The sequence below is a fragment of the Marmota monax genome, unplaced genomic scaffold (genome assembly GCF_021218885.2).
Source record: "Marmota monax isolate L192 unplaced genomic scaffold, Marmota_monax_Labrador192_F-V1.1 WCK01_AAM20220418_F8-fsc00066, whole genome shotgun sequence".
Taxonomy (NCBI): Eukaryota; Metazoa; Chordata; class Mammalia; order Rodentia; family Sciuridae; genus Marmota; species Marmota monax.
The window spans coordinates 8430051-8443469 of NW_026692805.1; the positions used below are offsets into that span (position 1 = coordinate 8430051).

The 13419-nt window shown below is 36.7% G+C and overlaps 1 protein-coding gene across 3 annotated transcripts in view; it reads left to right on the forward strand.

The window, feature by feature from the left end:
• Window positions 1–13419, forward strand: part of Ccny (cyclin Y) — a 227133-nt gene that overhangs the window by 175739 nt on the left and 37975 nt on the right. For 2 of the 3 annotated variants that reach the window (XM_058580610.1, XM_046448330.2), the window contains exons 4-5: window positions 6807–6907; window positions 12905–12940. In XM_058580610.1, coding sequence (XP_058436593.1) covers window positions 6807–6907; window positions 12905–12940 — 137 coding nt within the window. The remainder of the gene's footprint in view (window positions 1–6806; window positions 6908–12904; window positions 12941–13419) is intronic. The other variant, XM_058580611.1, reaches the window with a different exon arrangement.

Here is a 13419-nt window from a genome sequence, read left to right on the forward strand (position 1 = left end):
ATAAGTGAATCTTTTTTTCCCACATCCTCACCAACATTTATTGTTGATTTTATTCTTTAAAATTTTTTTTTAAAAATTTGTTCTAATTAGTTATACAGGATAGCAGGATGTTGCTTTTATTCTTGATAATTGCCATTCTGACTGGAGTGAGATGGAATCCCAGTGTAGGGTTTTTTAAAATTTTTTTTTATTAGCTGTTGATGGATCTTTACTTTATTTGTTTGTTTATATGCAGTGCTGAGAATCGAACCCAGTGCCTAACACATGCTAGACTAACGCTCTACCACTGAATCACAACTCCAGCCCCTCAGTGTAGTTTTGATTTGCATTTCTTTAATTGCTAGAGATGTTGAATGTTTTTCGATTGTATTTATTTTTTTCTGTGATCAATTGTATTTCTTCTTCTGTGAAGTGTCTGTTCAGTTCCTGTGACCATTTATTGATTTTTTTTTTTTTTTGGTGTTAGGTTTTTTGAGTTTTTTATATATCCTGGAGATTAATGTGGTACTTTTAATTTCTAATTCCAGGGTCCCATAAGGTTTTTTCTTATCTTTTGGTCTTTTGACTTTTTTTTTTCTTTTTTGAAAAACTTATCAGCTTTAATGATATATAAAATCCACCCTTTTAAAGTATACAATTCAGTGATTATGGTATAATCATAGTTATCACCATATCCAATTTTAGAAATATTATCATTTGAAAAAGAAATCTTGTACCCGTTAACAGTCATTCCTTGTTCCTCTCCTTTTAGACCCTGGTGATCACTTTCTGTCTGTGTGGATATTTTATATAAATGTAATCATATAATCACGTAAGTTTAATATAAGTGTAATCACATAATATGTGGCCTTTAGTGACTGGCTTCTTACATACATAGTATCTTCAAGGTTCATCCATTTATTTTTTATATTTTAGGCACATCTAACTCATTTTTGAGTCTTTCTACAAAGTAAATTTTAAGACCAGTGACTTTTTTTAAGACCTCTGATTTGATAAACATCTACCCTTTCTTACCCCAACATTAAGGATTAACCTTATTTCTCATCCCACCCTGGCCTGAAAACCATAACTTAAAATACATGTGACCATTGCATTCAGAAATTGATGAGATAGTAGACGATGTTATTTTGATGAACCTCTTCCATGGCTGCAGAAGCACTGAGGCAGCAACAGACTTTGAGGGGAAGCTTCCTGAGGGAGCGGGCAGCTGGGAGCTGTTGCCTGCAGCCTCGGTGCCATCACGAACCCTCTGCCTCTTATCCTGCCAGTCCTTGACGACTGTATTTCTGGATTCTACCTCGTAGCCAGAACTATGATGAGAAAAATTACTTCTCATTCTAGAAGTAATGCATGTTATGCTTGGAGCCGTCATGAAGCCGAGACTTGACTTGGGATTGAAGTAAATTATGAGTGTAATTACTCTGTAGTTTCCTCATGCTTGACTCACAGTAGAACAGAGTTTTCTGTCTCAGGATGGCATTTTCTCAATTTTTAGTTTAGTTTTCCTCTTTCCTTAGCTCCATGGCTCAGTGTTTTTGTTTTTGTTGTTTTATTTTATGCCTTTCCTTGCTGTTAAAAACTGATCTTGCTAAAAGCTGCTTATTCCTTTTCTTACTTTCCATGGAATATTAGTTTACTAACATCTTGAGGTCAAGGATATGAGTTTCTTTTTCTATTTTTTTTCCTTTTTTGTGACTGTGTGGCACCTGGTGGTATAGGAGAATGATGAGGCGCCTTCCTCTGCTCACCCAGAGGCTTCCACAGGGTGCACATTCTCCTGACTCTAAGTGCTTCTGCCCTTTCTGATAAGTGGGTTTGTGTAGGCTTCACAATGCCAGACTGTCCTCAAGTTCAGTTCTACCCCACAATAGCTATGTGAATGAGAAAGAGAGACTCTTGTAAAATGAGGGAAAGACACGTCCCTTTTTTGGTTCCATGGAGACTGTACATTGAGTGTTCAGTAGGTGGCAGAAGGTGAGCGAAGCAGCCTCTTCCTCCACTTCTCCTGTGCTCTTGCCTATGATGTTCTGCACCTTTAGCCCTTAAGTTAGTTCTTAATAAAAGAACTCTAGTGCAGATTTCATTTGTGCTCCAAAGAAGCTGCAGATAGAATCCTGTGTCTTCTATGAAGCTCATAAATTGCTTCCTTACAATTAGGATTAAACAAAAAAAGTTATGGAATTTTCGTTTTTAGAGATTTCACTAATAGCGCTTCCAAAAAAAAAAAATTCACCACTTTTCATTTTTCTTTTTAGCATCACTTGGGATGGAACTCAGTACCTTGCACATTCTAGGCAAGTGTCCTACCACTGAGCTACATCCCTAGCCCTTCCAATTGCTTTCCTCTAATAATATTACCTCATTTTTTGATGCTTAATTTTTATTTGGTCTTCTCAAGCTCTAAGAAGTTGGGTCATTTCATTCATTTACCGAAACTGGCACGTTAAAACACAGACTCTTTTGAGTGTTACTCAGTGGCCTAACCTTGTTTATTGAGCACTGTATGTGCTGAGCATTTTATAAGTACTATCCTGTGTAGTCTTCACAGCATCATAGTAAGGGGTAGGTTCTGATTTCTGTTATTTCACAAATGAGGACACTGACGAGGTTAAGCCTAAGGGGACCTTGTATTCTGTTTCCCAAGCAAGAATACTTGAATGTGAAAGGGTGTGCTATTACTTTCTGTTCTAGGAAGACAGGGTAAACTAGGATGAACCCCAGCAAGCCAGAACATATATGAGTTCTGCTTGAGTAACTTGCCCAATTCACATGGCTAATCAGTGACAGAACTAAACCTAGGTACTAGGCCCTCTGACTCCAGCCCTATGCTTGCCCAGCCTGTATATGGGGTCTTACCACATTACCTTTGGCTCCTTGGTTCTGCCAGCCACTGTTGCACTTCAGTGTGCCTGAGCATGTCAGCATTTCACAGCCCAACGGCACAGGCCTTTTCGGTGAACTCCTATGTACCAGCTGTTTGACACACTCGCACTTTCTGCTGTGTTGTGGCTGCTGTAACCACCCTGTCATCACCACCTCACAGAGGACCCTGCTGCCATCATGGAAGCAGACTTGCTGGGTTGGTGGCAGGAGTATGAGCACATCAGTCCCAGGGATGGATCTTTTCCTCAGTTGCTGATTTAAGGAAGCTATCCACTTTGTACCTCCAAGACCATTAGAGTCTAGGCCGTAGGCAGAACATACATGAATGGGCAGAAAATGACAGTGGAATGTGATCAGTGCTGTGGAGGGCAAGCCAGGGCGCACACAGAACACACAGGAGGGACCCACAGCCCAGATGGGTCCTGTGGTGGAACACATCTTGGGGAAGGACTGAGTTCTGAAGGATGAGTGAGGTCAGGGAAGGACAAAGACATTTGGGGGTATGGTATGGAAAGTTTTGGAGAGCACAGACTCGTGAAGAACTACAGTTAGGAAGGAGTGAGGTGAATGAAGCTTTGAGCTCAGGTGTCTTAGATTTGATCTTAGAAATGTTACCTCATTTCTTTGACCTCCTTTGACTGTCTGTAGAATGGGAATTCTATGTGCTGTGCAGGGTATGTTTATATGCTGTAAATAAATTGATGTAAAGCAACCCAGAACACTGATGGCTCATATTTTTCTAATTTTATTTGGGCAACTAAATATATAGTCCAACAGTTTTTATGTATTAGGGGATCTTGATGTAAATAATAAAACTATTTTGTATTAGAGACATTATGTAAATAAGTAGGCTAAAAAATCTTGTTTCAGTGTTGCTCTAAAATTCTATTATTCAACATATTCATAATTTAAGTTGTAAAATATACATTATTTCAAATACATAAACTTTTTAATTTCTTTAGAAAGATCCATAATTGGTCTTCTCACAGACTATTTCCTGTTCCCCTTCTAAGTGGAGGTTATGTTTGTCTCTGTGATATTTTTCTCTCATTAAGATGATTGTCCTTCTTGGGGAAATCTCTGTATCTATAGATCTATAGACATCTCTGTATTGGTATGCCCATTCTTTTCTGATAAAACATTGTCTTGGGAATTTTTTTTATATTCTAACACATGATTACATTAGGCATAAAAACATTACCATCACTCTTTTTGACATGACTAACACATTTTTTCCTACTTATTAAGTGCAGATGTAATATCTATAACCTATGTTGCAGCCCTGCTCTGAGTATATACAAATATTAGCTCAGGTGCTCCTCATAATGACCCCTCATGGTAATAGAAGGGGCTATTATTTTTCTCTTTCTTCTACAGGTAAGGAAACTTAGGTGCAGAGAGGGGAGGCTAAGTAGCTTGCCCAGTTCACACACTGTAACACACTGTAACCCAGTTACAGTGGGTTAGATTCGCACAAAAGAGTTGTGGCTTTAGCACCTTCCGTGCTGTGCTTTTCTCTGGTGATCTTAGTGCTGTTTTTTTGTTTTGTTTTGTTTTGTTTAATTGTTTTTGTTGTTGTTGTTTGTTTCTACTAGCGAAGATTAGAAAATCAGTGGGAGGGTCTTAGTGTGTTTCACATATACGTACAAGCATACCGATTTTTCAGTATCATGGGACATCTGAGTTAATAAAATATTTTGACTAAACCTAGCACTAGCCAGCACACTGTGCTAATTTAAAAAGTTTAACAACTACAGTACACCTGGTGAACATATAATGCTTCCTTGTTGCATTGTAGAGTTTCAAAGCTGTGTGCATGATGAGGCACCCTGAAAACCAGAAAACTTTATAACTTAACCCTTATGGTTTTATTAAATTTAGAAACTGTTACATAGTTTGAAAACTGAGTTGGTGTCTCCTTAGAAAATAAAGGCTTTGCTATGTTAGCCCTTTTTTGGGGATGCAGAAACTGAACAACTGGGTGATTCTGAGGCCAGGACTGGGCGGGTTCCTTGGTGTGACTGGTTTGAGTTAACCCTCTGACCCTTAGGACTGTGCATGTAGAGGGGTGTTTCTGCCCCTTAAGTCACATGTTGATTTCTAAGATTATGAGGATGCAGACTGTGCTCACCCAAGTGAATCACTTATTTCTTCTGACTTCATGGCTTATGTCTTCTTAGGGAAGCTGGTTGTTCTTTGAAGTTCCATCACATTTTAATGTTAAAGGAATTTGTATCAGAGGAAATAGTTGAAACCTCACAAGAAATGAAAGTATAAAATACTGTCTTTTTGCTTCATCGTTGGGATTATTAAAATTATCCCATATTTCTACAAATTCATTAACAAACACATCAATTAATAACTGGATTTTTGTGTCAAATATTGTATCTATGGGGATTATTGTTTGTAGTAAATTTTGTTTCTGTGGAGAAATTTTCCTAAGATTTTTAAAGCTTGCCACCCATTTTAACAGCTTTTGTTAGAATTTGATTTTTTTTCTTATGTAATTGCATCAAGAAATTAAAGCAAGAAGAATTGTATTAATTCTTTAGAATTGTCTTAATGAGAATGTTGTGATTAATTTGATAGATATGAAAGATGTCATGTTAAAATTAACATTTAAAGTCATAATTTGAACTGTCTATACTCTCTTCATGCCCTTTCATTATGTATAAAAGTGCAAGCTTAAGCGGGAAGCTGAGAATAAGCCTGATCTTTTCCATTTCCTGACTCTGGTTATTTCCTTCTGACCTGTGTTAAAACCAGTGTTCACAGGGTTATAATGCATCAGTAATGCAGTGCCCTCTAGCTGTATTTTAAGGAACTGGATATACAAAATAGTAACTATCATTGATTATTTAGTTTTGAGAGGAAATTATAATATTGTTCATGTATTTTTCAGGCTGCTGCACATTTTCATAATTTTATTACAGAGAAAACCTATTAAATAGGAAGTAAATGGCAATGTCAAAGTATTTTGGCATTTGGAACCAGGGCATTTGGTCTTTAATTGATCTTAAGATTTTCTTTACTAAATTCATGAACTGAGGGTTTTGCTGGAGGTAGGCAAGCCAGGCAGGCGATTTTATGACTCCTGAGGATACTTGACAACATCAATATAGAATCAGGCAAGAGGAAATTGTTTGCATGATTCTTTCTCATCAAGAATAGATGTCTACTAATTGTACTTCCCAAATTGTTATCCAAAGTCCACTTAGCATTCAAGTAGGTGCAATCAATAAACAGTTTTAAAAATTGTTTTCTGTATCATTACTATTCAGAAGTAGTTCTCCATTCTAAAATTCTCTGCAGAACTCAAAACTTGTACATTTGTGAAAGAACCACTTTTTACTATCTACAGGTTATAAGCTGGTTGTATTTCCAAAGTTTCAGATAATTTCCTCCTTCAAAATGCATTTTGTTCCTATCAAAGATATACATTTCTTTGTAACTTGCTAAAATTTAAGTGGATTAGCAAGGAAATTCTAAATCAACCTTGACTGCATTTCCTTGGCTCATAAGTCAACTATACCCCAACAGTGGATTCTCGTCTTGATCTTAGTGCATAAAATAAGTTGCCACCTCAGTTATGGGCTTTCATTAACATAGTGAGCAGTGTATTCCATGTTTTACTCAGGCCCCAAGGCAGATGATTTTATGGACTCTGAAAGGTACTCTTTGATTGCAAAGGTTTACTGTTCTCCCATGAAAGTTTGGGGCTAGGAATGGTGTTGGAGACTTATGTGTGAAAGAACTGAAGACTCATTTTATAATCAAATTTTTTTGTTCTGTTTTTGGTGGTAACATTTCTCACTAAGACATTCTTTCTCTGTGTTCTGATCTCATTTAATAGGGGGCGATATTCCTTGGAAGAATTTATAGCTCTCTGTAATTATCTTTGTCTTGTTGCTGTTGTTTTCTAGCATCCTCCTGGACAAATTACAAGGAAATACAGTTCCTGCTCTACTATTTTCCTAGATGATAGCACAGTCAGTCAACCAAACCTCAAGTATACAATTAAATGGTGGGTATACAGATTTTTGCCTAACTGAATGCCTTTCTATTTCTTAATTTGATGGCTAAGCTGGTTGGTTATGGGATCTGGAGTAATGAGATTGGCTGGGGAGGAGAAGCTAATTTACTATTTATATCAAAGGTTAACATTTTAAATTATTTTAAACGTACATAACCTAGTATATATTTTTTAATTTTTGTGTATACTTTTTCCCCTTTCATTTTGATTGACGCTATCCTGGCATATCTTTGCTAATATTTTACCTTCTAACTAAAACATGGCTCCTGTAGTCCCAATTTAAAATCAGGACTGTAGTAGGAAGCCCACCTGGTACAATGAGAATGTACTTGGCCAGAGCTGGGAGATCTGACTTTCGCTAAGAGAAAGGATTTGAGTAGAATCTTTCTCTGTGTGTGTGTGTGTGTGTGTGTGTATGTTGTGGTGCTGGGGATCGAACCCAGGGCCTTTTGCATATGAGCCAAGCACTCTACCAGCTGAGCTATATTCCCAGTCCTCTGTGGGTTTTTTTTAGTTTATTATTTTGAATGGAGTTTAAGAGGGAGAAAGTAGAGTCTTTGGGTCTCATCCTTTCCCTTTGGAAGCTTTGGTTTTCTCATTAAGAACCAGGGGAATACTGGTCTTTGCTATAAGATCTCCACCTTATTGAGCATTGTGAGAACAACCACCTTTAGCAGGTACCGCAGATAACTTGATGTCTGTACTCAGCAGCCCAACTGTGAAAAATCTGGGATATTTTCTCTCTACTTGTTTAAGAAAGTATGCATTTAACAACAATTCATGTTAGCATATGGAATAAGTGTTGCAGTTTCTAAATACGAAGGGTGCTATTTCCATGACCACATTTTCAGATTTAGAAGCCCTATTCTGAATGGGACCACACGTGCAATCACAGCTTCTGTTAGACAGTGAAGATTGTAAGCATCTTCCATGGACAGAGTCCAGTCCGGGTGGGAGGTGGAAGACAAGACCACTGAGTGAAGGTGCCTGATTATGTAGAGTTCCCTTCTCTCCTATAGGATTGTATGCATCCAAGATGTAAATGGAAATGTAGCCTCTTCCCTCATTGCCCCAGCATTTAGAATCATGGTAAATGGTTTTTACTCCTTAGCACCTTGGTCGTAACCAGAACAAGTGAGAGATGGTGATTTTGCCAGAAGGATTCTGGGCATAAACCCAAACAGTTAGCACTTGAAGCTGGAAAGAGATGTATTCTAGCTATGCAGTGAAGCTATCTGTGTGACCTTGCACACAGAAGGTAGAGCCCTCATTACCCTTGAGCAGAAGCTTACTACTGGGAAATGAATAGTATAGTACCTCTTGGAGGTATTTTCTAGATTAAATGATTAGGACTTGGGAGAGAGAAGTGGGAAGTCCTGAAAATCTGTGTACCATTTGGCTCTGGGCTCCTGCTTAAGCTCTGAAGAGTCCAGAATGAAAGCTGCCCACCTTCCTGTAATACTGAGATCCTTTTCCCAGGAAGTGAGGCAGAGTAGAGGAGAATGGTGGTCAGTGGGAGCTCTTGAGATTGTTAAGTAAATCTGACTCAATTCTCAACATGGACACTTGGGAACCTGGTGGGAAAACTGGGTGACAATTTATATTTCAGTCCTCAGGTATGGAAAGTGCAAGCACCTAAGTTACAAAAGTGTGTAAATGAGTCACTAGTTCCAGCTTTGGCAGCACTGGGAGCTTAAGAAGCACACTGACATTTGATGTCCTTCCATGTGTCCTGTACATATCCCGGAGTCTGGAGTGTGGCCTGGGTATCTAGACTTTTCATCCTCCCACGAAGATTATAATAGGCAGCGAAGGTTGAGGACTCCTGATGTATAAGGGATCCGTTGCCCTCCCCTCACCCACCAACATTAACTGCAGGTTAATGAATAGAGGGAAAAGAAACTGAAAGCAAGAACAGTTAGGAGTAGGTGACTGGAGACAAGGGCTCTGTAGAAACGGTGACTTCCCTGACTCAAAAGACATCTCTGCACCTCCAAAACTTGAAATTCCTTTAGTCAGTAGTTCAGTTTCTCTAAAAAGCATCCTTAAAATATATGTTTGGGATCAGAGTAGGTGAGCCCTTACTGAAGTGGTACCATCAGAATTATTCTGGCAAAACCACCATCTCTCACTTGTTTTGTTTATGGCTAAGGAGCTGAAGAGTAAAAAACATAAACAGGTGTTAGTAGATCTGGCTGAGTTCTCCAGCCAAGTCCTTTGATACTGTACAAAGAAGGGGACACACTGAAGGGAGAGGATCTGAATGCCAACCCAATCTACAGTTTTGCTTAAAACTTATTCTATACTTCTCAAATCAAAAACTCTTATTTTCCGTTCTCTGCCTTCCTAAATTCAAGACCCTCTTACTCCCTGTCTTTGACATTAAAATTGATAACAAAGTCATTAATACTGTAGTTCATTCTGACTGTGGTCATCAGTATGCTGAACTTGCATCCCACACCAATTATGACCTTGTTTCTGTGAGAGTATGCTCTTAGTTCCAAACCTTTGGTTCATTCACTGATGTTTGGAAGACAAACCATCTGTAAATTGGGGATTGGAAAAATTAACAATTTACATACTTTAATAAGGCTTAGGTTGGAGAGTTGAGGGTGGTATAACCATCATAAAGTATAAAAAGTTTGGGCACTCAAACAATCTCATTATTTTTGTAGGCATAATTTCTTATTTTGAGAACTTGATTTGCCCGTCTTTGCCCTAAATACCAACAGCTGTGGTATGAATTTAAAGTTTGCCAACTACACTCCATGCTTCCACAGCCAACTCTTCTGCACCAAATTTTGTAACAGTTATAGGCATTATGATCAAAGAAGAGTATAGGGTGGTAGAGAGCCCCATTTACACAACTAGCCAAGTTGTCTGTGGCCTTTAGCCTCTGGGGGTTAAAGAATAGATAATTACCTGCCACCTTCATCTCCACTGTAATCCCTTCTGTGCTAATAGAACCTACAACTTCTTGATTAAAGAGGTCTTGGGAATGCCATATTGTTTGCTAATAACTTAGCTCTAGGAAAGAAATAAGGCAGGGCAATGCCAACAATCACAAATCTGTTTTATTTTCTTGGAACGAAAATAGCATTTCTTCCTTTCTATATGGCAAAAGGAGCTGAGCAAAACCTTTAGTCTAAATGTACTTTTGTTTCCCAGGTTGGCTCCAGGCCATTCTAGTGAAATCTCACCATTTTCTGAGGCTGTGGCAGAACTGACCAGGCTGTTGAAGCTGGTCATTTGGAATGAAGCCTATAGTCTTGAGACTGACCTGGTTGTCCACTGGCTGCCCTTTTTCCCAGCAATTGCATCATTTAGAAAGACCAGCTAAACTGGTCTGTAGGGCTATACTATGCGTGAATCCTCTGCACAGTGTCCTCACTTTCCAAGATATAACCTTGAATGGAAATTGGCCTACAGAACAGCTCTTTCCTCAGGATATGTTAGGCCTTAATAATGCCCAGTCTTATCTTTGGAGATGACCTAAGGAGTTTATTTGGAGTCCTGACATAAGGAGTTTCACCATTCTGCACAAACCAGAGACCTTTTGATAAGGGAAGAATGATAATAAAAACTTTTCATTTTATGAATTTATATTTGAGATAATGCTTTTAATATGTTTTGTTTTATTTCATTTCATTTGATCATAATAACAATTCTGTAATGTGGGTTGTATTGTCCTAATTTTTATAGGTGAGGAAATGAAAGCCTGGAGAAGTAAATTAGCCCTTGGGTTTTGAACCCAAGTTTGTCTGACATTAGTCCATGGATATATTTCTCCTGTGTCATGTTCCCTTGCAGGCAAGATCAAGAAACATTTTCTTTCTAATCAATCAAAGATATTAAACTAATCACTACAATAAACCCAGTCATATAACATTCCATTTAAATCTGACATCAGATTATAAAAGCAGTTCTCCCAGTGTGACTGTTAAATGAATAAAGCAGTATCTCCCCAACCCCCCAAGAGGCAACATAGTAGAACAGAAGGGCACAAAACCATTATTTAAGTCAGAAATCTTAGCATCTATTCTCTGAAACTGAGTTTTTTCATTTAAAAAAAAAAAGGATCAGTAACATCCACTATTTTCTATAACAAGACTGAGGTATTAGTATATGTGAAAACATTTTATGAACCTAATAATAATCATTATTTTTTTTTTAAGCTTCTGAAGCTCTTTCACACCAATTACAATTCCCTCATCAACTTAAATGCTTTGGAGATGTTATGAGAAAGAGAAAACATTTTCTCATGAGTACTTTTAGTACTTACTCAAAGCATTTGAATGAATAGATCTAGAATGAGATTTGGAAAAATATAAGTTTTGTGTTAGAGCACGATTAGCTATCATCATTTGGGGCTGTAGATAAACAGCTAAGCACTTTGGAATTCAAGATGTATATTCAAATCTCTGAGCTGGTGGCTCTGCAGTCATCTCTCCATGTTGGTTCCCTGCTTGGAAGTTTCAAGCTTTGAAAAATCTATAACTTTGAGAAAACTATATTGGTTGATGTAGCCAATTAGCTCTTTTTAGCTAAAAAGTTTTAAAACTTTTTAGAAAGACAATTTTTGACTGCCTTCGTACATTTTAAAGTAAAGCAGAAAGAGTGGAAGAATCTTGACAGTTTATAAAAAAGGGAATTACAAAAGATTGGCTAGTGCTCCGGTACAGCTCAGTGCTAGAGCACTTGCTTAGCGTGTGCACGGCCCTGGGCTCAATCCTTTGTACCACTCACATATGAATAATTCTGCCAACTTGAATATATGATCAAAATACTGTTTTCCTATCCAGTGGGAGATATTTTTTTCCAAAACATTCAAGGTGAGGGTCAACAAGTGTGAGATAAAACAAACACTTGTGGGGAGGTGTGTTGATATAGGTTTTCTGCAAAGATATTTGGCAGTATGTATTGGGAGTCCTACAATTATTAAAATGACTGTAGACCAAGGAATTCCAATTACTGGATGTTTTCTTGTGAAATAATATAGTCACAGATTGCATAAATATTTATCTGTGAGGATGTTTACTATGGTGTTAATTGTAATTGATGAATATGAGAAACAGATGTATAATGGTAGGGGGCATGGTTAAGTACATTATGAAATATAATCAGCCATTCAAAATCATGGTTTTGAAGAATATTTTAATGATTAGAAAAAATTTTAACATGAAAAGGATAAAATGGAAAATAAACTTTTTGTTTACATACATATAAATAGCTAACTACATTTCTCAAGCTAATAGCAGTTGTCTTTGGGCAAAGGGATTATTTTTTCTTATAGTTTTCTGTATTATATTTCCTTATAGTTTCCAAAATTTTCATGCTGAATTCAAATTTATATGATGAATATAATATATTTAATTGTCAAAAAACATTTTATAAGAGAAAAATTCAGGGAAAAGAGAATGCAATTATTTATTAAATTGCATCTTTTCAATTTTAGAGTACAATTTTAAGATAGTGCTACAAATAAGTTACAGTGCCGTTTTAGCAAGTGAATGAATAAAATGTGTAGTTTGTTAAGAGGTTATTGATTTAAGAGAAAAAATAGCAAACTGCTGTAGGTGATACATTTTTCTGGTAGTTATAAAGAAAGTACCAATTTTTTAAACCTCAGTACAGAATAACTTGGAGATTTCTAAAGATGTTAATTTGTACCACCTGTCTTTTACATAATTCCTGTATTTTGCAAGTGAGAAAAGCTTAAAATTTCTTATAGAGCAGTTTGTTTCTAAATGTCACTTGAAGTTCTGTTGTTTCTAGAAAAGATTTAACAGTTTCTGGGGATGAGTACCAGACTGATTTAATTTGAAGAGTGCATTCTGTTGAGCAGCATTCTGAATGAAATGGCATTATTCAGATGGGTTGTTGGGCTTTTATTTAAATTTAAATACTGATGTTCAGACTGATAGTAGATAATACCTGAAAGCTTGAATACAATGATGAAATGTTGAATTCCTCTCTTTTATTTTACAGTGTAGCTCTTGCAATATATTACCACATCAAAAACAGGTATGTGTATGATTAACTTGGTACTAAAAGCATCACACATATATTATATTTTTCCTGTTGTTTCCTATTATGTTCTAACTGCTTCAATCTTTGAATATTATATTTTTATATTTTCATAGAATTTCTAAAAGTAGTATAATTTACCAAAACTTTGCAGGTAAGTACTAAACTACTTCTGAATCAGAGGAAGCCAAATGGGTGTTTATGGTTGAAACCAGCAAAATGGAACAAAAGTACTGGATAATATTCAGCTTCCTCTTCATTCTTTATTTTCTATATAATGTTTAAGCATTATGTAGAATTCTTCCATAAACATTAACATGAAAAAACTAAATTTATAGTTTGAATTCAGTCAAGAAAATTTTGGTGTATGCTTAGGCATAAATTGTAGGAGTCCTGATATACCAGTGTATGGCAGTGATTCAGTTAAATTAAAAAGTCAGCTCAAATAGGGAATAAAATAAAAATCTACCTTAAAT